The sequence below is a fragment of the Nipponia nippon genome, unplaced genomic scaffold (genome assembly GCF_047370975.1).
Source record: "Nipponia nippon isolate SJK-2023a ecotype South Korea unplaced genomic scaffold, ASM4737097v1 scaffold_13, whole genome shotgun sequence".
NCBI classification, from domain to species: domain Eukaryota; kingdom Metazoa; phylum Chordata; class Aves; order Pelecaniformes; family Threskiornithidae; genus Nipponia; species Nipponia nippon.
In genome coordinates this window covers 13294124-13318681 of record NW_028262324.1, presented here as the reverse complement: position 1 = coordinate 13318681, position 24558 = coordinate 13294124, and the positions used below count along the sequence as shown (strand labels likewise).

Genomic DNA, 24558 nt, shown 5'->3' with positions numbered 1-24558 from the left:
GTAGACAGGATTAGAGAGTTTTAATTTAAAACATGCAGGTTTTGCTATGCATCCAGTTAACCTTTTTCCCCTCCGAGAGCCTTTGCCTATGTCAGTGATCTTTCCAGATCTAAGAGTTAATTTACCTAACTGAGTCTCCTTAATTTGCACTGCTGTTAAACTGGACAAAAAAAAAAAAAATCATTCCATCTGCATATTTTTTGCTGTAATGAACATACCATGGACTTAATTTATCCCGATTTCAAAAAAATGAGACAAATTAAATCCTTGTCTCCTTTTCTGTCTCCCAAAATACCAGTGAAAGTTAGCTTTGGCAGCACTGGAGGCTCTTTTCTTGTGCATATTTATATAAAGAGCAAGTTTACAAATGATTTGTTAAAATTCTGAGAGCTGGCTTTAGCTTGGTAAGAATGACTGTCTCTCTGATTGGGTTGTCATTAGTAATTAGACTGTGTTGGATGTCCATGAATGAACTGTGTATGTGAAAAGTTCTTGTTTACAATGTTGATTCTTTAAAGGTGGTATTCCTACTTGGGTGGTATACCAGCTTGTCTACAAACCTAGAAAAATGTTTCATCCCATTGTTCATCAAAAAAACCTAGATAAGACCTGAGCTTTTGTGGCTGTTGTGCCTTTTTAGAAATTCTTCCCTTTGAAAGTGGCATTTAAGGGAACAGGCAAAAAAAGTTATTGCATTCACAGAAATTTAGCACTCATGTTAATTGTGTTGCAAAACCACGGGGTATAAGAGTATGTTTATGGCATTGTTTTGCCATTTTATTCAGTAACCAAGAATCGTGCAATTCTTAATCAACTTTTAGGATTTCAGTTTCGAATGTGTAGTGTTTTGTGCCATCTGGTGGCTCGCTCTTTCCACTGCAACAGATGGCAGATTAGTAACTGCTTTTTATACTAGCTGTGAAAGATGTTCTACTGTCCTGCGGCTCAGTCTCTGTTTGATGGTTCAGGAAAACACGTTTTGGTATGTTCCAAGTAAAATAATCTTATGTTTCTATTCTCTGCAGCCTCAGATTGTTCTGGGTGGTACTGCACAAACAACTACGTTGGGGACAGCAACAGCTGTACAAACTGGAACTCCTCAGAGAACAGTGCAAGGAACAACGGCAACCTCCACTGCTGCCACAGTAAGATACTGAGTGCATTTAGAATTTTCTTGTTCATTCACATATACATGTGTGTGCGCATGTATGTACATATATATATATATATACACATACACATACACACAGATCAGAATGGAGAGTAGTAAAAATGCAGAAGTTCTGTGAACTATTGGTCTTGAAAAGGTAAACTTTTAATAGACCCATATAACATACAAAGTGTGAACACAGGTCACTTGAATTTTGACGGCTGTCAAAGTATTAATTTTGATTTCTGTAATAGTTTGTAAAGCGCTTCTTTTTTTAAAACATATTAGCTGTATCTTATAGAAAAGTGAATTGTTCAGCACTGCAGAGTAGAATCAATATGAGAAGGGATAAGACGTTGGCACCGACTCATCCAAGATGCGTGTTTTCAGGACTGCACAATAGGGAGAATCTGTGCATTATGCTATGCGCTGGGAAGGAGGAGCTTTTCTGTTTGTTGTCCTGCTAAAATGCCTATTTTCCCATACACAATATTCATTCTTAAAATACTTTGTGTTTCCTAACTTCATTAAGAATCATAATTTATTAAATTTTGATAACAAAAATGTACAATACATATGTAATATGAAGCAAAATAATAATTTCAGTCTGATTACGTCTTCAGCGTTGAGGGACATGAATCTATAAATAATATTCTGCAGCAATGAACTAAAGAAAGGCTTCATTTCTCAGAGTATATGGTCAGATCATGTTTTAAGAAGAGTTTATCTTCCCTTCTCTGACTGTTTCCCTTCTACCATTCCTCTTCCCATAACAGGAAACGATGGAAAATGTGAAGAAATGCAAAAACTTTCTGTCCACATTAATAAAACTGGCATCATCTGGAAAACAGTCTTCAGAGACTGCGGCTAACGTGAAAGAATTGGTACAGAACCTGCTGGTAAGAAAGTTCATTGAAAGTTGTAAGAAACAGTATCTGGGCAAATTTAGACTCCGAACTGAGGGTTTTTTTTGGAGAGGAGGGAAGTGATAAAATCAGAGATAAATCGAATTGAAACTTTTCTTCTTCTGAATTAAAATATGTGCATAAATTTTCCTTTAAGCTTGTAAATGAGACATTAGTGCTCATATTCATGCATGAGAATGTGAGTTAAATTGAAGGGTGAGTAATGTAAATGGTGGCTTTAAATTCTACATATTTTTAATTGATAAAACAGTGAATAAAAAGGTGAATTATATACTTGAGGGAAGACACTACAGTTAGTGCAGTAGCTGAGTGTAGGAAATAAGTTTTTACAAAAAAAAAGTAAGTAATGTTATCTGAAGCTAATGTAAAAGCTTGACATACTTAATATTTATAGAATGAGTACTAGTATTGCTTAGCCTAGTTGTTAGCAACCTTTAAGTTAAGGTAGAGCTGTGTATTCCAGATGTTATCACGTGATAACCAGAGGTTGTCACAAGACCAAAATTCAAAGTGTATCTTCCCATGAGGGATATACATTAAGTTTTGTGAGAGACACCTGCCTTTTGAACGTATGATGGGCGCAGCTTTAGTTACCTGAAATGGAGGAAGTGTAGTACCTTTGGAGAAGCGAACACCAGAGATGGGGCTGCCCGGCTGCTCTGGGCAATTGATAGGTAGCTGATTGCAGGTCACATGAAGTATTTGTGTAGGTTCCACCTGGCTCTTTGATCTATAGGTAGGACATTCCTGTAATGGTGAGAACAACTGAAGAAGTTTCTTAAAATTGACTGAAAAAAAACAGAAGATGGGACTGTAGGTCTTACTAGTTGAAATTTGTAGTAAAATTAGTTTCTACCATAAAGCTATTGATAACTAAAAATAGTGAGGGATGATAAAAACACTTCTTTTCAATAAATTGTTAAGTCTTAATTTTTTTTTGTGTTGAATATTTGTAAAAGTTAATTTCTACAAGTTTGTTCATTTGGATTTTCTGTTTTGAAGGATGGAAAAATTGAAGCAGAAGACTTTACCAGTAGGCTGTACAGAGAACTTAATTCTTCACCTCAACCTTACCTTGTGCCTTTCCTGAAGGTAACCTGTGTTCACTAGTCCTTATATATTTCTGTGCTTATGCATCAGCAGCAATGAATGCAAGCACATCTTTTACCACTCTAAATGGAATTACGAAAAGGTGTAAATGGAAGTTTTTAAATTGTGTCTGGGTAGACTTTTGCTCCCTTAAAAAATATTTCTGCCTCTTGGAACCAAGAGTTTGTTGGTATGATTCTTTGGCACAGTCAATAATGTAATTTCTACCTTAGTGTCACGTTGTAGCTCTTTTGAGAAATCTGAAAAGTTTTCTTTCTGTGACTTAAAAACAGTTTCTTACCATAGCACCAAACCGATGAATTGTTTTTGTTTGTTTTTTTTTTTTTTTTATCCTCTTTTTAGTCTTGGAAAGAAAACAAGGGATTGAATGTTACAGAAAACTGTACCTTCTGGACAAACTCGTACTCTTTTACCTGTGCTGTATACCTGTTTGTATGGATAAACAGGAAATTTGTCATCTCTCAATAATAAATCCCATTTGTCATAAATTTTATAGTAATTAGACACATCTCAAAATAATGTTTATTCTGAAATACTTATCATCTGATAATCAGAGAAAGTACAACATCACTGTATGGTAAGAGTATAATTCTGCTTGACTAGTGTATGATTAAGGGATATAGTTGTAGGTGTGTGTTGACATTTCTGGGTTCTTAAATGCTTTTTCAACCTTGAGCTGTTCATGAGGACAAAAATTGTTACCATAAGAAAACAACTAATGTAAGAATCCTGTAAAACACTATAGTCTCTGAGCTGTTCTGAAATCTTCACTGGTGTTCCGGTACATCTTTTAAGCCATCACATGTTATAGCTTGGTATATATGTAGGAACACAATCGAAGCAATCCAAGCCCATGCTGCTTTCTAAATACATACCAGGGGTTCCAGATAGGCTTGCATAACCTAGATGCCCATGATATCCAAGCTTCCACAACTAAAGGTACTGTCACTCTGTCTGGCTTTAAATGTGAAGTAGCATGATATTTCTGTGTGCGTCGCTATCATGTTTTCTCAGGTGCACACAGACTGATACAGTGGACTGAAATGAAATGCATTGCTTTTTACAATTAATGTTTTCTTGTGTGATCTAGGATTAAAATGCTCAAGCAAATTCTTTCGTTTCCTCTTTTCAGAGGAGTTTACCTGCCTTGAGACAGTTAACACCAGACTCTGCAGCTTTCATTCAACAAAGTCAACAGCAGCAGCCAACGACGCAAGCAACGATAGCAACGATTCCATCTGCGGCGGTGCTTCTAAGCTCCTCAGTTCAGCGCACAGCAGGGAAGGCGACTGCAACTGTAACGAGTACTCTCCAACAACCTGTAATCAGCCTAACTCAGCCTACACAAGTTGGTGTTAGTAAACAAGGGCAGTCTACACCACTGGTACGTAAGCTGAAGTGCATCGTCTGTTATTGCACAGGGTTTTTTGATAATACAGTGACTTTTCTTAATTGGTGGTTTAGCTCCATCAGAGATCATTGACTTCTTTAGAGAAACTAGCTACCAAGAAAAAAAAGGTATAATTTAAAATCTATTCTTGATTAAGCTACTATATTATTTCCTATTTTAGCATGAAATATTGGCAGATTGTCTCAATCACTGCATATCCATGAGAGAGCACTGTTCTGGAGGATCTTTCATTCCCCATTTCATAAGTCTAACAACAGATTACCCCAAAAGAGGAGAAAGAATAATTTTCTCAGGCCTGCACATAAACCAAATAAGAACAGTATAACGTGCAGCACCTTTTTTTCCTCTTCTCATACCAAAGCAGTGTCTGGGTGTAAGCTTTTTCTAGGATGTGCATTAATTCATATACATTATTAAATTACTAGGGTTTTTTTGCTACTTAGTACTTCAACATTCCCTGTAGAACATTTAGCATTCGCCTGAGCTGCTCTGTCCAGAAATTTTCATATAAAATACAAAGGAGAGATCTCTTGTCAATCCACAAATATTTTTCACTTACCTTGAGGGAAAAACTAGTGATGATATTGCTCTTAACTGCCTTTATAACCTTTATAGGTATTAGAGAAAGAGGTTAGGAACCTAGGGAAGGAATAAAAACTGAACATGGACTAGTTAGTGCTGGATTTACAAGAAAATAATTTGGCCTTTAACTTAAATATATAAAACAGTAGCAAAAGGAGCAGAAGAAAGACTTGCAGAATTATAGAAATGGAGCTTGCAAAATAGGCAGAGTTGGTAGATTTCTCTACAGTAGTTTGAAAGTAAGTTTCTGAAAACTAGTTGAGGTCAGAAGATGAGTTTGCATAAATGGCTCCGTCTGTAGCTTTGAGACGGAACCCTGCTTATATGAGTTCATGTTCAGAAGCAGTATGGCTACAGTTGCCTGAGACTCAGTCTAACCTAACAATCCAATAGTACAAAGCTACACAGCTGCAGCTTATGCTGATTCTGGATGAAAACAGCATATGTAGAACCAGCTGGATTATCTCTATCCTATCTCTATTATTTTTAGTTCTAGAGTTTGTTCAGGCAGATCCAGTTTGCCTCTATCTTTCATGTAGAAACCACATGTAGAAAACTTTAACTGGACCTTTGTGTTTATAGATGTTTGGTTTTTTTTTTTTTTTTAATAGAAATAGGTTACTGATTTCTTTTTTAGAATCATAGAATCGTTTAGGTTGGAAAAGAACTTTAAGATCAAGTCCAACTGTTAACCTAGCACTGCCAAGTCCACCACTGCAATGTCCAACACTAAGCACCACATCTACTCGTCTTTTAAATACCTCCAGGGATGGGGACTCAGCCACTTCCCTGGGCAGCCTGTTCCAGTGCCTGACTACCCTTTTCATGAAGAAATTTTTCCTAATATCCAGTCTAGCCCCGCTCCCCCCAGTGCAGCTTGAGGCCATTTCCTTTTGCTTGTTACTTGGGAGAAGAGCCCGACCCCCACATCACCACAACCTCCTTTCAGGTAGTTGTAGAGAGTGATAAGGTCTCCCCTCAGCCTCCTTTTCTCCAAGCTAAACAACCCCGGTTCCTTCAGCTGCTTCTTGTAAGGCTCGTGCTCCAGACCCTTCCCCAGCTTCGTTGCCCTTCTTTGGATGTGCTCCAGCACCTCAACATCCTTCTTGTAGCGAGGGGCCCAAAACTGAACACGGGATTCGAGGTGCGGCCTCACCAGTGCCCAGTATGGGGGGGACGATCGCTTCCCTAGTTCTGCTGGCCACACTATTCCTGGTACAAGCCAGGATGCCGTTGGCCTTCTTGGCCACCTGGGCACACTGCCAGCTCATATTCAGCCAGCTATCGCCAATACCCCCAGGTCCTTTTTGGCCAGACAGCTTTCCAGCTACTCTTCCCCAAGTCTAGTGTGGGGTTTTTTGTTTGGTTTTTGTAGCACAGTAAGTGGAATATTAGTTTTCCTGTAACGTATAATTTATCTAAAGAAACTTTTAAATACCTTAAAATGTGCTGATTCTAGATCAATGAACAGATGTGTTAAGATGACAACTTACAAGTTGATTGTTAGGGTTTGTTCTTCCCACCTGATTCTTAGCCTTAGTTATTTCTCAGATTGTTTTCAGTTCTTTTTTTTCTTATGATTTGCAGGTTATCCAACAGTCTCAAAAAGCAGGGGCATTGATAAGGCCTCCACAGGTAACGTTGACACAGACACCAATGGTAGCGTTGCGGCAACCGCATAGTCGTATTATGCTCACTACTCCTCAAATTCAACTGAATCAACTTCAGACAGGTAAGAGGTCAAGATACTTGGTATATGCTATATTTGATAGCATTAACTGAAGTCTGGTTTATAAATGTCAGGTCTTAAGTGCCCCGTAGCTGTATGATGGCTGTTGTACTGCTGGTAAAATCTTCAGTGCATAGTGCCATAGTGGCTGGGGATACACATATGTCAGGGCAGCATTTACAGTCAGAGAAATTGTTTGGGTACTGGATTTGTGTGGGAGGATCCTGTTTTAGGTGGGTGAAATGCTAACAGAAACTACTGAGGTAAATAAAGTCTTTGCACCGGACGTATTGCCATTACTACCCGTGACCGGCTTGTGAATCTGAACTCATACGAGTTTGATGGAGCACAAATCTTGTCTTTCTTCTTGCAGTACCTGTGGTAAAACCAGCAGTATTACCTGGAAACAAAGCTATTGCCACTGTTTCGACACAAGTAGCTGCTGCTCAGAAGAATAAACTGAAAGAACCTGGGGGAGGCTCTTTTAGGTGAGGAACCGTATGCTTATTTGTGCTTGTGCTGCCTGGGCAGCCTGCTGAACTCAGTGGGAACCTTCCTGTGTGCTCCAGTGGTGCTGAATCAGGCTGGGTAAACTTGCAAGAACTAGAGGTGTATTTTCTGTGGGCAGGTTTACTACTTTAATAAACACTTTAACAAACAGCTGTGGACATACTTGTGCCAGACTGGTTTTAGCATTTAGCTAGCATTAAGGATAAATGTCAAACCTCCCAAACAATTCCTGCCTGGACAAGCAAATAGAATTCATTCCTTCACTCCTCCCAACTCTGATCGGGTTATTCAGATGTACAGCCTATCTTACAGTGATGAGTGCAGTTTATTATTGTTTTCTGATAGCGATGTGTCTGGTGTTGAAACATTATGTAGGAAAGGATCTTGAGAAAACAGTTAGGAAGTACGAAACTGTGAAAATACTTTTAGTGCTCTTTGGAATCAAATTATGTTAGGTTTATTTTATTATATAATAAAAGCAAATAAAATGCAAAAACGAAATAAAATATTCAGGTTTACTGTGGAATTCATTATATGCAGCTGTGGTATTGTAGCAGTATGTGCAGATAAGTACTAAATGTTATGATTTTGATGAATTTTTGCTTTCTTAAGGGATGATGATGACATTAATGATGTTGCATCAATGGCTGGAGTCAACCTGTCAGAAGAAAGTGCTCGGATATTGGCAACAAACTCTGAGCTGGTGGGCACATTAACAAGGTCCTGTAAAGACGAAACCTTCCTTTTCCCGGCACCTTTACAAAGAAGGATATTAGAAATAGGTATGTTGATTTTTCTTGAACTTTAATAAACAGATTTCACTAGTCTTGGGTTTAATTGAAGGTATTTTCCATAGAAATTGATTTGAATAGTTTAAAGTTGCTGGAGTCGTTACCTTTTGTATGTTCTGATGCTTGTCGGGAGTCATTCAGCTTATGAAAGTAGAATAGTGCTAAGGGATAGCAAACCTATAGAGTTGCCTTCTAAAATGATGGCAATTTAACATCAAAATTACTGGACCTGGTTAAAATTCTGACGGTATAAACTGAGGAGGCGTAACAAAAATAATCACACTTGTTTTTTAAAAAGTCCTGAAACACTTATATTTACTTACTAGTTTAGAATTGATGGTAGAACAAAAAGCATTCTTCAATTATTTGTTATACTGTAGTATACAGCATTTATTAATAGATTGTAAATTTTGTTAAGCTAAGGTAAATTTTTATATGTATGCCATTTCGTGTTTAATGCTTGTCTGAGAAATACCTGAAAGCCTTATTTTGCAAACAGCATTTAAATTTCCGTGCCTGAGATTATCCACATGTTTAGTTGTATTGTAAAATATTTTTTTACAATTGACTTCTGTCCTGATCATAGGTAAAAAACATGGAATAACAGAAATCCATCCTGATGTAGTTAGCTACGTATCACATGCTACACAACAAAGAGTACAAAACCTCGTGGAAAAATTATCAGAGACTGCTCAACAAAAGAATATTTCTTACAAGGTAACTGGATTTAATTGCTCAAATAAAATGGCAAAATGGCACAAATTCAGCAGGCTATCATGTTGGCCGTGACACATGAGTTCAGGTGTTCTTCATTCTGTGAAGTGAGGTTGTTTGTTCTCTTTGGCTGATTCATCTTATATTAAGATATTAATACACATGGATGACTAGAAGTCTTCAGCTTGCATATACAAAATGTTTTTAAAACAAATGCAGAGAAACTGTGCCCTCCCTTTTATTATGTCAAATGTTTAGAGTCTGAGTGATTGTACAATCAGATAGGCAGATAAAAGCACTGCTTTGAATTCTCAAGAGACTGCTATCTGACAGATATGTGTTCTTAATAGATGCAAATGCCTAAACAGCATTTAAAAAAACCACACAGCTCTGTGAAATATGTTTGTGAGGTTAAAGCTGTGATGATATTAGTTTAGAAGTCAAAATCTGATGATTCATGGAATAGAACAAAATGCTTTTAAGAATTCTAGCTGGTTTGACTGGTGTAAATATACGCTTGCTATTTGTTTGAAAAGGACAAAGTGAACATTTGAGCTTTAAATGTATATGTTCTTCTACAGTACAAGCTAACAGCTTTGTTTTTAAGAAATGTACTGAGAAACATATTTGCCATGTTTTCAGGATGATGAAAGATACGAACAAGCAAGTGATGTTCGGGCACAGCTCAAGTTCTTTGAACAACTTGATCAAATAGAAAAGCAGCGTAAAGATGAACAAGAAAGGGAAATTTTAATGCGTGCAGCAAAGGCAAGTGCTTGGATTTCACATACGTTTGCAAAGTGTCATTTTTGACGTCAAAACTGCAGAGTTTCTTTTCATTCTAAAACACTTGCAATGAAGGGGAAGACTAATCTTCAAAGATGGAGCTTGATGAATATGTTCTTTCGCTAGAGCTCTGTTCTGCTTTTCGTGGTAAAGCATGTGAGACAGCTTCTTTGCCAGTCTCATTACATTTTCCCAAATTAAAGTAGGTCTTAAAACTTAGTTTTTGCACTTTGCATTGTGAAAAAGGTGAATTTTATAGCTTGGTGGTACTCTTAAATGGAATAGAGAGGTTACAGGTATTTTGGAGACTAGAAATAGAATTCAGAAAGATTTTTACAAGTTGGAGAAATACAATAAATAGGAAGCAGTTGATGTAAGCACAAATGTAAGCATTAGACTTTGTGGTTTTACTCAGTGACCCAAATATAGGATAGATGACTAACTAGGCAGGAGTGCTCTAGGAATAATTCACAAAACAACCTAAGGGTTCTGTTGGGTTTATGATGCGGTATGAGTTGATAATGTTAAAATCCAATTTTTTTAGTGCAATGTTCACATGTAAGTTGTGAACTAACACCTTCATTTCAGTTGGTTCCTGGTAAACCTCAGCTGGAATACTCTATCCAGTTTTTGGGCCCTACACCAAGTAGACTTCAGAAGGAAAGCAATGTAAAGGTCTAGAAAACGCAACCTATGAAGTAAGATTAGAGAGTAAGTGCATTTGCTTCAGAAGAGAGGAGACTGGGGTGAGACATAAGTCATATAATTCCCTGTGTTTGCTGTGCCTAAAGTGCAGCAGGGAAGACATAGGCTAATCATTAGGAAAAGCTTGACATTTTAAGGGTACTTGAGCATTGAATTAAAATAATTTATCTTGTTGGTCTAAAGAATGTATGGGGTTAACAACAGTCAGGATCTGTTTGAATAGAGTTAGTCTGGCCATATGTGAGAGTGTGGATGAAAGACTGTCTTGAAGTTCTTCCTGTTCTCTGGTTTTTGACTTCTTGTAAAAACCAAGAACCTAAGAGAATTGATATATGTAGCAAAAAAAATTAATTGGCAAATGTGTGCTAATAGTATTAGACAATAAAGTTTGCTGGAATTGTGTGTTCTGTTACTTCTAAAAGTATGATACGTACAAGTAATTGTAGGTACCTAAGTGAGATGGGCAATTGCTAATGTAAATGGTCTGTTGGTCAGTTAGCTGTGGATTGTTCAAACGTGAGTCTGACTTGTATGTGTAGGCGCAGCAGAAAGGTGTGTTCTTAGTAAGTGCGTAGTTACACAGCAAGGAGAGGAATTTTTCCAAAAAGTATAGGTCTGATTCCTTTTTTCATATGCAAAGTGTGTATATTTCAGTTCACAGATCTGTGTAATTTGTGTCTTGTAACGGTTTTGTTTAAGGCATAAATGCTTAGCTATTCCCATGCTATTTTTAACAAAGCTGAAAAAGGGGATGCTTTTTCAAAAATAGATACTTGAAACTAAGAAATTGAAAACTGCTTTTAATTTCTAAAAATGACTTTCCCCTGTTGCCCTCTCTGGGAGTGGTAGGTATTCTCCACTTCCTGCTGAACTTCAAGAAAAACTTCCATATGCTATGTAAAACTTACAATCTTTTAACTGCTTTTGCAAGTGAATTAATTTTTCTTTCTTTTTCTCCAACCATTCTGTGTTCATCTTTTATCAACATAGTCTCGATCTCGACAAGAAGATCCAGAACAGCTTAGGTTGAAACAGAAGGCCAAGGAGGTAAGTGTTCACCTTAACACAAATTTTTATTTTCGAAATTGAAAGAAAAATAATTAACTGTACTTCTTCTGGCAAATGCAGATGCAGCAACAAGAGCTAGCACAGATGAGACAGAGGGATGCCAACTTGACTGCATTAGCTGCGATCGGTCCCAGAAAGAAAAGGAAAGTAGATTCACCGGGATCTGGATCAGGGACAGAGGTACAGTGTAACTGTAATCGTTCATTTTGCTGCATCAGCGTCTGTAAAAACCTTTCGGTTCAGAGCTTTTTTCCTAGTTTGTGGAAGATTTCTGAGTGGCAGAAGTGTATTTTGTGTTCAGATTTGCTTGCTCCCAGGCCAGGATCAATTTTTAGCATCTGTGTAGCAGCATAGGAAATAAAATTTGAGTTGTTGTTCCTTGATTCGAGGAACTGGAGGAATGTGGGAAAAGCCAGCGCTGTTCTCTCAAGTCTCTGCTTTTTTGGACCTCCATAGTTTTGGGAAGAGATTGTTGGGGTAGTAGCCAATCTAACTAAATTAGAGTGCAGAGTGATGCTACTGAGGTGGGTGCAGTGGTAGAATTGAATCACTGCTAAATTTGACAGCAGGAGCTTCAGGTTATAGGAACTTGCCTAATTTCTTTCTTCAGCGGTTGATTGGCCTTAGTTTTAGTATCTCTACAGCGGATCACTTTGACCACTTCCATTTGATTATGATGTTCTTGCATCTCTTTTGTATATTCTGTTTAATCTGGCCTTTTAAAAATTTCTCTGCAGACTGAGTATCAGTATGCTCAGTATCTGCTTAGTTTAATGTTAATTTAAATTCGGGTAGGTTGGTAGACTATCTGCTATATTTCTAAACAAGTTAATAAATGTGAAATGGTATAAAATTGCTTTCTGCATGGAAGACATTCTATGTGGGATTTCTCTAGTGTTTAAAAAGAACAAAATCTTCTTGAAACTTGTCATTTACAGGGCCAAAAGCTCTCTTCATAATGTGAGGATTTTCCCTGCAGAGTTTTGTGTCTGATAGCAAGTGACAGGGTAGTAATAGTTTAATAATTCTGTTTATTACGCCCTGAGCATTCCAAATTTTTAGTGCTAAAGCATTTATACTGTAGAAAAGCCTCTTGTTTCAAAAGAATTCACCTTGTTTTATACTGACTTGCTAGAAGCAATAATTTACATGTGCTTGATATAAAATGTTAGAGAACAATCTGAATACTAGTAAATGTTATTTATAAAAAAATCAAGCCCCTTGAGCATCTTTTAAAGTAATTTTGAGTTTTGAAATTTACTAAAATGCCTGTTACTGATAATAAGACTTATTTTTATATAAGTTAACAAATTACTGTATTAAAGGTTTATAAATGTGGTTTAAAGTTATAAAAATTGCAAAATGGCACTTTACAAAGATAGATGTGTATATAAATGAAGTTGTCTCTGAGGAATATGCTGGAGTATCTCATGCAGCGTTAATGTTGGCATTGCTTACTTATGCATGCTCAACTGTGCAACGTTAATAGTCTGTTAATGTCGCTTAGGTTATGGAATGTATTTTACATCTACTGTGAACACTTTTGTTTATTTCATCTAAATCTGACTAATTTAGTTATCCTAGATTAATCACTTACTGGTTAACCAATTAACTACAGGTTCCCTGGAAATCTAATCTTTTTGTCTGTTTAATTAAGAACCAGCTGCTTTTGATCTGATAGACTCACAGCTGTGCTTTTGCTGCTGTGTCACTTGACATTTTTAAATTGAGCTCCGCTTGTCACCATTTGTATGCAGTTTGTAGTTAAAGCATATTACAAGAAGTGTTGAAAATAAGGTTTGTCATTACTTAGACACAGATTTGTAAATGTAAGCTTTTGATGTCTAGGAATGCTGCATCTTAATTATATGTAAAATCACTTCTAAGGAGTAATTGTACTGTTTTGTTTCAAAATTTAACAAAACGGATTGCTGTCAGTTTTATGTCCACGTGGTTTTACTGAAAGTGAACAAAAAGCTTCTGAACTTATTCCATGCCCACAGGAGGAGCACAGTTTTGTGTCTTTAAAGACTCCTGAAATTTTACTTTTGCATTTGAAGTATTATAGTCTACATAATAAAATCAGGCTTGAGCTCCTACTAAAGAATATTTAAAAGCCAAAAATTAAAACAGCTTCCAAACATTCTTTCTATTGTCTTGTTAGTAGTCATGTGTATGTATTTGACAAAATTTAGTTAGCATCCAATGCTCTCCTGCATCTTCTGATTTCCATTGAAGTTGATGGAAATTACGCACCCAAGTGCCACTGCCTTAAAATATCCCTTTGAAAATCCAGCCTTTCAACTGTTCTAACTACAGCATTTCAATGATTTGGTGCTTGCTGGTTCAACAGGTCACTCGCTTGAGAAACAAGGGTCTGACTACACTGTTAGCAGCGTGGTGAAGCAGGAACGCCTGCACTGAACACAGCGTACTTCTAGCCCAGAGATGCTGATTTCCAGCGCAAGTTTAGATTGGTTTCTTAATAACGTAACGGGTCATAAATGTGCTACTTTTACATGGAGAGCAGACTGTATTAGTGTGAGCCTCAGCAGCTCATTCACTTGGCTTTTGCAGGACTCTAAATTTTGGCTTTTCTCAAGTCTGGGGTATTCTTATTTAGAACAGTCTTTTAAAATTCTCCAAACTCTCAGGCACATAAATCTTTACTCGCTAGTGGAGTGTGTTTGGAAGTTCTGGTGTCACTAAGTATTGAAGTTGCATTAAGAAAGAAAAGAAAAACATTATTCCAGTAAATAAAATCGGAGGAAAAAAAGAATCCATAGATAAGCTACAGAAATATAGCCTGTTCCCAATCGCTCAGAACACCTTCCTTATTTACATAAATACACAAAGAGCAAGGTATAAGCAACAGCCAGAAAGATTCCCGACTTCAGAATTTGAGGGGAAAGCTGGCTTTTCGGTCTGTGCCTGCCATCTGCCGGCGGCGGGGCCCCACTGCGGCGCAGGGCGGCTGCTGCTGCCGCTCCCAGCGCCGCTCCTGCTCCTCCGCTGCCCCGGCTGGGCCGTGCCCCTCTGCCCGCCTCAGGCCGGGCTGCGCCCCTCTTGCTCCCGAGAAGGTGTTTCTGGTGCGTGTGCGCAGGGTGCCATCAAATCCCAGACTTCGCTGGAAGAGGCACCTTGTTACTGGGTGGTGTTCCTGCCGATTCTGATGGCTGATGACTTTAAAGCGCTCCAGAATTTCTTTGCTTGTGTAAGGGGAAGCATAACAATCATGGAAGAGCTGCGTTAATCGTATGTATCCTATCAGAGCTGTGTTTTCTGCAAGTGAAAACGCATTCGAGTTAGCCCCAGCAGACTTGCTTTATAACTCACTTACCAGGCAGCGTACATCTGAACAGCTGAAGATGTGAGCATCTCCAAAGATATCAAATGACTCTTTTTTCCTCCTTTTTTTTTTTTTTTTTTTTTTTGAAGTGACAAATATAATAATATACCACTTGTTTATCATGCCTGTTTGTGTGGAAAACTACTAGTGTGTTCCAGAGGGATAAGTGTTGCTGAATGATGAAGAATTCAGAGATCATTAAGGAAAGTCTCACTGTGTCTAGGATAGCTGCTACTTAATATAATCCTGAGCTTGGTTACAGCTGTTGTCACCAAAAGGAGAGCTCAGGGCACCCTACCGTGAAGGTCAGGGGGGGATCTAGGACGTTATTGAAGACCTCACGGTCCAGGGGGATAGGACTGCTCCCCAGTTCTTCAAGAACTCCAGGGCTACCCTTGGGATCTGTATGCTGACGTTGTGAAGAATACGGTGTCTTCTGTTTGTTTTGGTTGTTGGGATTGCCTGTCATCAGTGCCTTCCGAAAGATAAGAGCAGTGCTTTGGGGTTTTTGTGTAAATGTCACTGAAAACTCTTGATTGTTCAACTGTTGTTTACAAATCAGAATTAAAAAGAAATCTCTCATCTGGTATCGTACAGCATGCTGTTCGATACCTTCCTGCACATAGTCACGTAGTTCTTACCTAGCATGTTTTCTCTGAAAAGTTTTGGAATACCTGGGGGCACTGGCATGTTCTGATTTATCTGTTCTTCTCATTTCCAGGGATCTGGTTCAAGCGCAGCAGTCCCAGGCAGCTCTGGAGTTGGAACAACCAGACAGTTTACGCGACAAAGGATAACGCGGGTGAACCTCAGGGACCTCATATTTTGTTTAGAAAATGAGCGAGAGACAAGCCATTCACTATTGCTATATAAAGCATTCCTTAAGTAAAATGGAAAAGATCAAGGTATTTTTGACGGAGAGACGCCTGAGGACATTTTTTATATATTTGCAAATTACGCCTTTTTGTAACAAGCAAATGGGATATTGTTTAAAAAACAACCACCTCTTTACATGGAACAGTTTTATATTCCTGTTTATAAATAAACTCTTCGGTATAAGAGAAATACATTTCTGTAACAGTGAGGATACTTACAAGGCCTGTGGATACTATAAAAGGACAATTAAATTTTAACTCATCTCTTGATTGAGTGGCCTTCTTGCCAAACAAGCCATATATAAAGACTGATGGAATCGTTTAGCAAATAACTAGCTACCCTTTGTCAGCCCTGTAGCAGTTTCGACATTAATTGTGCATTTTAGTTCCGTTTTATTCAACTAAATCAATTATATAGGCATATGTCTACAGCAGATGACCTCATTTCATTTAGCTTTTTTTTAAACAGTCAGTTAGCAAAGCAAACTGATTTTTTTAAGAATATTTATCTTTCCCCAAAATGTTCAAAATCTAGAGGGATATACAGTTAATTTTAAACATAACCTCAATTTTAATCACATTATTGCTTATTAGAGGCCCTGAAATCCCATAAAGGAGGGTTACTTCTGAATGTTTTAGCAGCATCTGTAAAAATGCATTTTATTTGCTATAGTTTGTAAAGCTGTAAAGTTAAAAAAGGAAAAAAAAGGAAAAAAAGAGAAACCTTTTCAGCATAAATATATTTTACTTGCACTGTGTTTTTTAGCTAAAGTGAAAGCTTAGATTAAATAAAATCAAAGTTGAGAGGAATCATCAAAAGACTGTTTCTCAGTGTGAATCAAGTGTTGAAAAATGGTTGGTGTATTTTGTCAGTAATTGTACATAATTTTTGGCACATAACATAAAAATGGCTATGTAAACTATAATTATTTTGCTAAAAGACTGTATGCAAGCTGTGGGCCTACTTTAAAGATGTCCAGAGCAAAGTCCCTTCTTTGTACCTATTTTTTTATTACAAATATACTAATTGGTTCTTTATATTTTCAGAGGTTATTGTATTAAATTGTCTATTGATAGTACTTTTATGACTGTAAATACTTTGGCTTTCTTTGTGTGAACTCTCATGGTAGAATTTAACTCTCTTGCTTGTAAACTGAATGCTGATCAGTATTTTTATCAACACCTGACAACTGTTACACCCCTTTTATTTTGTCTTTTAGGAAATCCTGTCTTTCCATTTTTTTTCATGTAAATTTTGCACAGTTACTTGTTCATATGTAAATATTTTACTTTCAAAAATGAAGTTTTTAATTGCTATTGTTTTATATAGGATTGAAAGAAAATTAACTCCTTTATTAAAAACAAATTTATCTGTATTTGCTAATGTATTTTTCTCTCTAAATCTTTTCTCCTCTTGGATTTATTTTTCTTGGTACAGTAAAAGATGAGTCTACCTGAGGGGATGCTGTTTCCTAAAGATGCACTTTGGGTTTTTTATATTGTTTTGTTTTGTCGGTGTTTTGGAGGTATGTAACTTCATGCATCTTGAAGTTTCATTGTTGTCGTAGGGGTCTTGGACAAACATCAATGGATGGTGGGGTTTGTTTTGTTTGTTTTTTTTAAGCAGGGAAAGTTTCTGAAGAGATCTTAAAAGTATTTTGGTTTTGTCTAGTGAAGGTTTAATAAAGCACCCTCTCCTTGAGGGCAACCTACTCTTAAACACGATTAACTGCGATGGGTTTCAGAAGAAGGTGTGATATAAAACACAGAATTTGGAGCACAACTGTAAAAGAACATAATTAGGGATGCACTTTTGATTATTAGCGTGGAAATCTGAGCAGGTGTATTTCTGATGCTCTGTACTGAATGCTTAGCTTTTGTTTCGCTTTGTGTTGTTTGTTGTTTTTTTTTTTTTTTTTAAATTCCCTCTCTCATCGGCAACTTAAAAATAATAATTCACAATTGTGAGGGCCTAATCCTGCTATTAGATTAATAGAAAGATCACATTAATTGGATAACTATTTCTTGCATACAGACAAATCTATCGACAGGCTCCTGCACCAAGCACGCCACTATTGAACTGGCACTGGCCCGGTCCGCGTGAGGAGACCGGTTGTGTCTCTGAAAACACGGATTAGCTCCTAAAGTGCTGTACTCACCCGACACCATGCGAGACACTTGAAGATTTTAATTGTTTGTGAACTCCAAACTGTCTTTCAAATTGTGCAATGTCATTAAGTGGAAAGAAACAGCTTTGACTTTTGGCCAAAACATTGTTGTAGCCTGCCTTTAATTGTAACAAGCGTTGTAAATGGTAATCACCGCGGGCCGTCCAGCGGCCGAGCGCAGCATCTGCAAAGCTGTGGCAGGTAAGTTGGGAAGAAACTGACCTTCAGGTGTTGCTTCCAATGGCAAGTTGGGGGTAAGAGATGTTTGAAGAATTAAAGTTATTTCATGGTGTGCTGTACTTTGCACTCCCTCTTCAGTAGAGGTGGTAGCTTAGAAATACGCTGGAGAGGCCAAGGGGGTTGGGAGAAATCTTCTATAAGACCATAGCTCTTGGTTTTGTTTTAAATAACGCATTTTTTAAGTGCATGGTCAGCCCTTCGCTCCATATAATTTCTCTCAGCTTTTAAAAGTTCCCGTTCTTTTAGTCAGAAAAGCTGGTAGCGTCCATCTCCCTCCCGTAGTTCAAATTCACGTGATTTTTTTGAGTGGGATATTGGCCCTTTGGTGGTGGTGCTGGTGCGAACGCTGCCTCGTGTGGCCGTTGGCATACTTGTGAGGAGGTGTTCTCGGGGCACATCACTTGCTGACTTTGGGGGTTTCTTTTTTTATGATAAAAATGGTAACTATTTTTGAAGCTGCTCAGAAACTTTACATTTTAGAGCGACAACATAACTGAGGAGGGGTGGCATTTACAGGGCAATGCACGTGCACAACAGCGCTTTGCTTGAGCCTTAGCGAGGGTGAACGTGCCAGGGAATTTACTGTCCCTTTCCTTCACCCTCTTCGTCCAAAGAGCGATTCGGCTCCTTGGTAGCACCCTCAAAACCCGAGGTGCGTGCGTTGAAGCTTGCCGCAGCTGGGAGGCTCGCGCTGGGCGGGAGCCTGTGATGTTTTATTGTACCTCTTCTGTCGCCTTCAGCCCTGTGCCAGGGACAGGTTGCTTCTCTCTTGCCTGTAAGTTTACCAGCATTTGTGCGTGTGACCGAGAGGTGGGCTCTCTACCCTGTTTTACAGAAGTCTTGATGGCTCTGTATTTTTTTTAACACCTTTGATTAGATAGTGCATAGCTGCAATGTTCCTGAACTATTGATGTCGCTCTTTTCCTAGCACAAAAACGCAGCAGAACAAATACAATATAATAAGACACTCTGAATTCAGCCAGTTTTTCATATTTCACAGATGTATAATTAAATAGATATGTTTTCAGGGAACCTATTGAAATATATAGTGAGAGAGGCATGCACGAACGCTCTGATAAATGCCATCAAATTCACAGTAATTAAGATTTTACTGGAGATCTTAATCTGACCCAGGAAGTTTCCCTGTATTTCTGAGATGGTCTAAATTACACATAATGGTATGAGAAGTCTAATGCCATGATAATTTTAACCATTTTCTTATGTTTACAGTTTTGTCTGTCTGCAGAGAAGAGTCTTAACTGTTGGGGGTAAGGCAGGCAGGACGGCGGCGTGGCTGGGTGCACAGCCGTAGGGACAATTCCAGCAGGAGTGTTTCACTGGAGCACGTGCGGAGACCCACGTGTCCAGGTAAGTGTGCAAACCCTGGTGAGCTCAAGTTGGGAGGGGTCCCTTCTTTAAACACTTCCAGTGTTTGTGCAAGGATTTTTACACAGCAGTGCTTGAGGCAAGTGCAGGTCAAGCTACCGTATTAAGATACGGTGTGAAGCGTGGAAGAAAAGGTTTAGGTACTACAGGTTGATCCCAATCTTTAGGTTTTTGGAAATCTCATGCAAGCAGCAGCATGTATAAGACTGGCTTCTCAGTATTTCAGGGTATTTTTTAGCAAGTGACGTTTCCCCGTTTGTGAAAGGTGCCAGGCTGATAAATTTGGGAGATACTTTTTTGTTGAAGGGATAAATAGGTAGGGCAGCACATCAACGCCTGCTCTGCCTTGCTGACCTGCCTTTAATTTGTCCCACACATGCCGCCTCTGTAGGCGAGTGTCCCAGTCCTCCCAGTTAGAATATCCCGCAGGCTGCAAATTGGGACTGTACTTCAAATTGTATTTTAATAGCACAGGTTTGTCCTCCCCCCGTAAAAGTTGCTGTGGCCAAAACCTGCTCTCTCAACTCTCCCATCGCCATCCCGGGCACAGTTTGCACCAGAGACCAAGAGGGGCACGCCAGGACTCCTTTATTTTGTGTGGTGTTATTACCCGATGACACACCGAGCCGTGAGGAAGGGAATAAGTTCTTTAAAACTTGCTTTTAGGAATTCGGCCACCGTCCCTGTATTCCTGTGGCTCCTGAGAGAAACTTGCCGCTGCAGGCGTGGGAGCGCGAGCGGGAGCTCCGGGCGCGCTGCGGGGAGGCTCCGTGCTTCATAGCCGCTGCCTGATCTTACTTTTGTTCTGCAACTTCAGAAATAGCTTTCCTCGTGAAACATGGTGTATTTTCCTTTTGTTTTCCTGCTTGGCTTATTTACTGTTATTTTCTGTAAGGAGCTGGGTTGCACCCTGTTTGGTTTCCTCCTGGGAGTTTCCCTGTTTTGAAGTCAATAGACGACTTGTACAAACAACAGGAGCAGCATTTGGTCTGTGATACGTACCATGCTTCTGTAAAAGTTCTGAATAAATGCATAACAAATCTCACTTCTACTGCACTGTAAAAGTACTGTATGGTTTTACTTGAGCACTTAGGTACTTTTCAATCCACTAACAAAATTAAGTTGCCAACAAAAAAAAAGTTGCAAGTGCTTTCTAGTTTACTGTGATGCATTTGGTGCTCCAATTCCAAGCAAACACATTGGAGCGTTGCCCAATTATTGCAGATTGGGCTTTGAAGAACAATATATCTGATTTCCCAGGAGACCCACGCCGTGATGTTTAGATACAGCCTCTTTCAGAGAAAATGAAAATCCTAATGTCATCTCAGGTGTGTCACCGTGCAGCACCCAGGCTCTGTTACTCCACTTTGAGAGGGACAAGGGAAAAATCTGGGTAAGTCGTGGGTAAGGCCCTTCACCTAGAGGTGGAGTTGGTGGGATTGATCATTTGTATTTGAGAAATAAGAGTTAAGTGCCTAAAAAAAATTAGATGTTCTCACTCTTTTCATACTGATGCACAGCAGTGGTGTGTGATTTGATGATGTGGGTTTCTTCCTTCGTATAGTAGCTTTTCTTCATCCTTCTTAGCCTTCTTGAACGGTGGGACTATGTTTTGTGTATGTATGCTTGTTCTTGATGCAGATATTTCAGGGTTCCTGTTCAGAGCACAGCCCTAAAGTAGTTGTGTTGGTAGAGCTGAGGGTGCTGGTGGAGGAGAGCACCGTTCCCCTCCAGCCGCTCTCCTCCCCCAAATCCCAGCGGAGGTCTGTCCCTCCTGTCCCTGCAAGGCCAGGTGTGCTGCAGCTTGAACCCAGCAAAACTCCCCAAAGCTCCTCAGTTCCCTGATTGCAAAATGCCCGAGAGCTCCTGTGGGTAGGGGTGAGAGCAGGAGCTGATGGCTGGGGAGGAGGGAACGAGAGACCTTCCCCTCTCCCCATCCTTGTTACCCCCACCAGCGGACTGGAGAGCTGAGACGCGAGGCAGCGCACGGGGATGGGCGAGCTGGAAGCTTGGAGCAGCTTCACCTCATAGGAACGTGCCTGAGGCTGCCCGTAAATTTAAAAACTAAATTTTTAAAAATAGCTAAGCCAGGTACTGGGTACCTACACAACACAAAGCAGTTCTGCATGAGCATCCCCCGTCTCCTTGGCAACGGGAGCAGGCAGGGAGCGTGGGGAAGGGCTGGGTGTGATGGGTGAGCAGTGCCTGGCCCAGGTGGGCAGCGGAGGAGGCGAGGAGAGGGCTCATCCTGCCAGTGCCAGCATCACTTCCCTGCATCACTGCTCTCTTGGGGGTTTCATAGGGTTGGATGGATTCTTCTCAGAGTTTATGAAGTTGTTTTGCCAACGTGGAGGAAGGTCAGGAGGTGCTGTGTGACCCTGGGCTCCTGACGGCATGGGCTGCACTGAGCCACTGCCCACAGCTGGGCTGCAGCTGCCCCTGCTCCCAGCCCGCTTTTATTTATTTACACATATATACATACACTTAATATACGTGTGTGTATATTTAATACGTGTTTATATATAAATACATGCATACACACACATACATATATAATATGTAGAAAAATAAAAATGTCTCCTTTATATGTATAAGCGTCCTCTGCAGGGAAGCTCCCTTCCCGCAGCGGGGCCGCTCTGTGACCCAGCAGGTCTCCCGTGTCTCTGGTCCTGCCTAAAGCTGATTCTGCAGAATCGGGGAGTGTAAGTTGTCACCCAAAGCTGCTTAGAGGTGTAAGAGGGAATCGTTTTGTAATTGTGCAGCAAGGAGCCTCTTGGATGTTTCATCCTGCGCACGAAAGATGTGCAATGGGATGCTTGCTCTGAGGACGGGGATGCTAATAGCTACTTCAAGGAAAGCTACTGTTTTTTTTTTTCCCCTGTATCCAGCAAACATTTTTGTTGTAGGGTATTTTGTGGCTGGATTTGGAAAGGGGGCGGGGGGAAGAAATGTGAGAAGCTGAGGGAAGAAAAAAAAAAAAAAAATCAAAGTGCTGGCAAATTAGTTCAACACTCAGCATGAGTTTAATGGCAGAAAACCGGGGTCAGTGCAGAGTTGGGTGGGAGAGAGTAAAGAGGTCAGCGCTGGGGTTTCGGTGCCCTGTGGTCGAGGGAGAAGGAAATAATGATTTCTGGGGAAAAAAAATGTACCTCATGCCTTCACCCATCAGAGGGGATTAGGGCTGCATCCCATTCCTGCCCCAGCTGAATTCCTGCTGAGGGAGCACAGGGAAACCCTCGGCTGAGAAATGCTCCGTAATTGCTCTTATTTCATGAATAAGGCACCGTATCCGTTTCTCCTCCGCGCTGGGAAAGGCCGGGAGCCGCGCACGGGCAGCCAGCTCGTCTCGGCGAGCGGCAGATGGTGCTCTGAGCCCGGCTACGCCGCCACCGAGTCCTCCATCCCTCCTCCATCCCTCCTCGGTGGAATCACAGGCCGTGGTGGGGGAATGCTCTTCTGCTTAATGCAGAGTATAAATTATTCATTTGCTGAGTGCTTAAATAATAGAAAGTGGGAAGGGGAAAAAGGGGATGTAGCTTAGTTGATGTTGTAGGAAAAAACCCAAACCTCCAATTAAAAAATAAATAAAAAAAAAAAAAAGAAGAAACAAGGACAACTCTGTGTGCTTCAGCAGACTTTGATCAGGACAGGTGCCCCAGGCTATTTATTTATGTATTTAAGTCTTTTTGGAGGGCACAGTCACCGAGCGTAGCAGATGTCTGTGAGCTTACAAGTGCAAAGGCAGGTACAAGCCGGGGGGATTAGTCGAGGTGCAGAAGAAAGCGAGCTGCCGATTAAAAACATTTACAAAACAGGACACAGATGTTCAAAGGGAACTTCTGGTGATGGCAAGATGTAAGAAAATCAGTGTCAAAAAGCACCGTACACACAGAATCAACATTTTAACCACTGCCTCTTAATTTCCCCTCTTCTTTCAAGTGCTGTGATTTCTACAAGTTACAAATCTATAAGGCTCGATACGAGATGTGTTTGAAGAGGGTCGAAGTAAGCTGATGCCGGGAGCTGTGGCTGCTGGAGGTAGAAAATCCCAAATATTGCAGGAGTGTGCTTTGGGAGGGCTGTCAGGCGGAGAGGGCGCCCCGGTGGAGCAGGGTCTGTCCCGGTTCTTGTCCCCATTAGCTTCGCTGCTGCTTCTTGTGCCTTTGCTGGACAACACCTGCGTGTGGAGGAGCAGCTTGGTGTGGGTTTCCCTGCTGCCCGGGCTTCAGCGGGGCTCCCTGCAGCTCTCCGTTTATCTGTGCTGAGCTGAGCAGCAGTGGGATTTTTTTTTTTCTCCTCATCCACCATTGGGGGATGCTGTGGCAGGGAGAGGTGGGCGCGGGGCCAGCCTTGTGGGGACAGCAGAGGGGTGACCCTGCTTTGATCCCATCCATCCACGCCGCCGGCAGCAAGCGGAGGGTTGAGCCTGCCCCTTCTCCCCTCTCCCTGGGTGCCCAGGCCGCCGCAGGCCTCTGAGACGCTCCCAAAACCACGCTCTAATGTCACCCTGCGGCTCGAGGGCTGGCTTGGCCCCGGCTGCCAGCGCTGTCGTGTCCTGGCCCTGACCGCCGCATCGATTGCAAACCGCCCCACGGGCAGCACTGCGTCAGGGAATCGCTGCGTTTTCCAGGTCATTAAGTCCTTTGCTCTTTAGTTCTTTGCCTTGTGAACACCCCCAAGGTGTGTTATAATCACCCCAAAATGCAGCCGCTAATTATTTGGTGTCCCCGGGGGGGGGGGGGGAGGAAGAGCAGAGTCGCATTAAATCGCAATAATCAAGAGCTGCTGTAAAAAATGAACTTGAACCTACTTGACAGGAGGGAGCAGAGGTGCTACCGCGCTCTCTGTGAAGGGCTGTTTTTAGTGGTAATCTTATTTGTAATCTAATCAATATGTTTACTGAAGGAGAGAATATCATCAAGTATTACTTTAAGACACTTAGGGGATGTGACACCGTTCACAACTCGAGTGTAGACATGCAAGTTGACTGCATTTGCTCGTAGGAGGAACACGCTGTTGTTTTAGCAGGGCTGGCAGAGGGGTTTGTTTGGGGAGTGG

General features: G+C 40.4%; 1 protein-coding gene across 1 annotated transcript in view; it reads left to right on the top strand.

The window, feature by feature from the left end:
- TAF4 (TATA-box binding protein associated factor 4) overlaps positions 1–17082 on the top strand; it is a 40354-nt gene extending 23272 nt beyond the window's left edge. The window contains exons 5-16 of the mRNA XM_009461581.2: positions 1026–1145; positions 1927–2049; positions 3079–3168; positions 4319–4570; positions 6767–6911; positions 7282–7396; positions 8031–8200; positions 8796–8926; positions 9566–9691; positions 11405–11461; positions 11543–11662; positions 15553–17082. Coding sequence (XP_009459856.2) covers positions 1026–1145; positions 1927–2049; positions 3079–3168; positions 4319–4570; positions 6767–6911; positions 7282–7396; positions 8031–8200; positions 8796–8926; positions 9566–9691; positions 11405–11461; positions 11543–11662; positions 15553–15720 — 1617 coding nt within the window. The 3' untranslated portion in view covers positions 15721–17082. The remainder of the gene's footprint in view (positions 1–1025; positions 1146–1926; positions 2050–3078; positions 3169–4318; positions 4571–6766; positions 6912–7281; positions 7397–8030; positions 8201–8795; positions 8927–9565; positions 9692–11404; positions 11462–11542; positions 11663–15552) is intronic.
- Positions 17083–24558: the final 7476 nt, after the last annotated feature.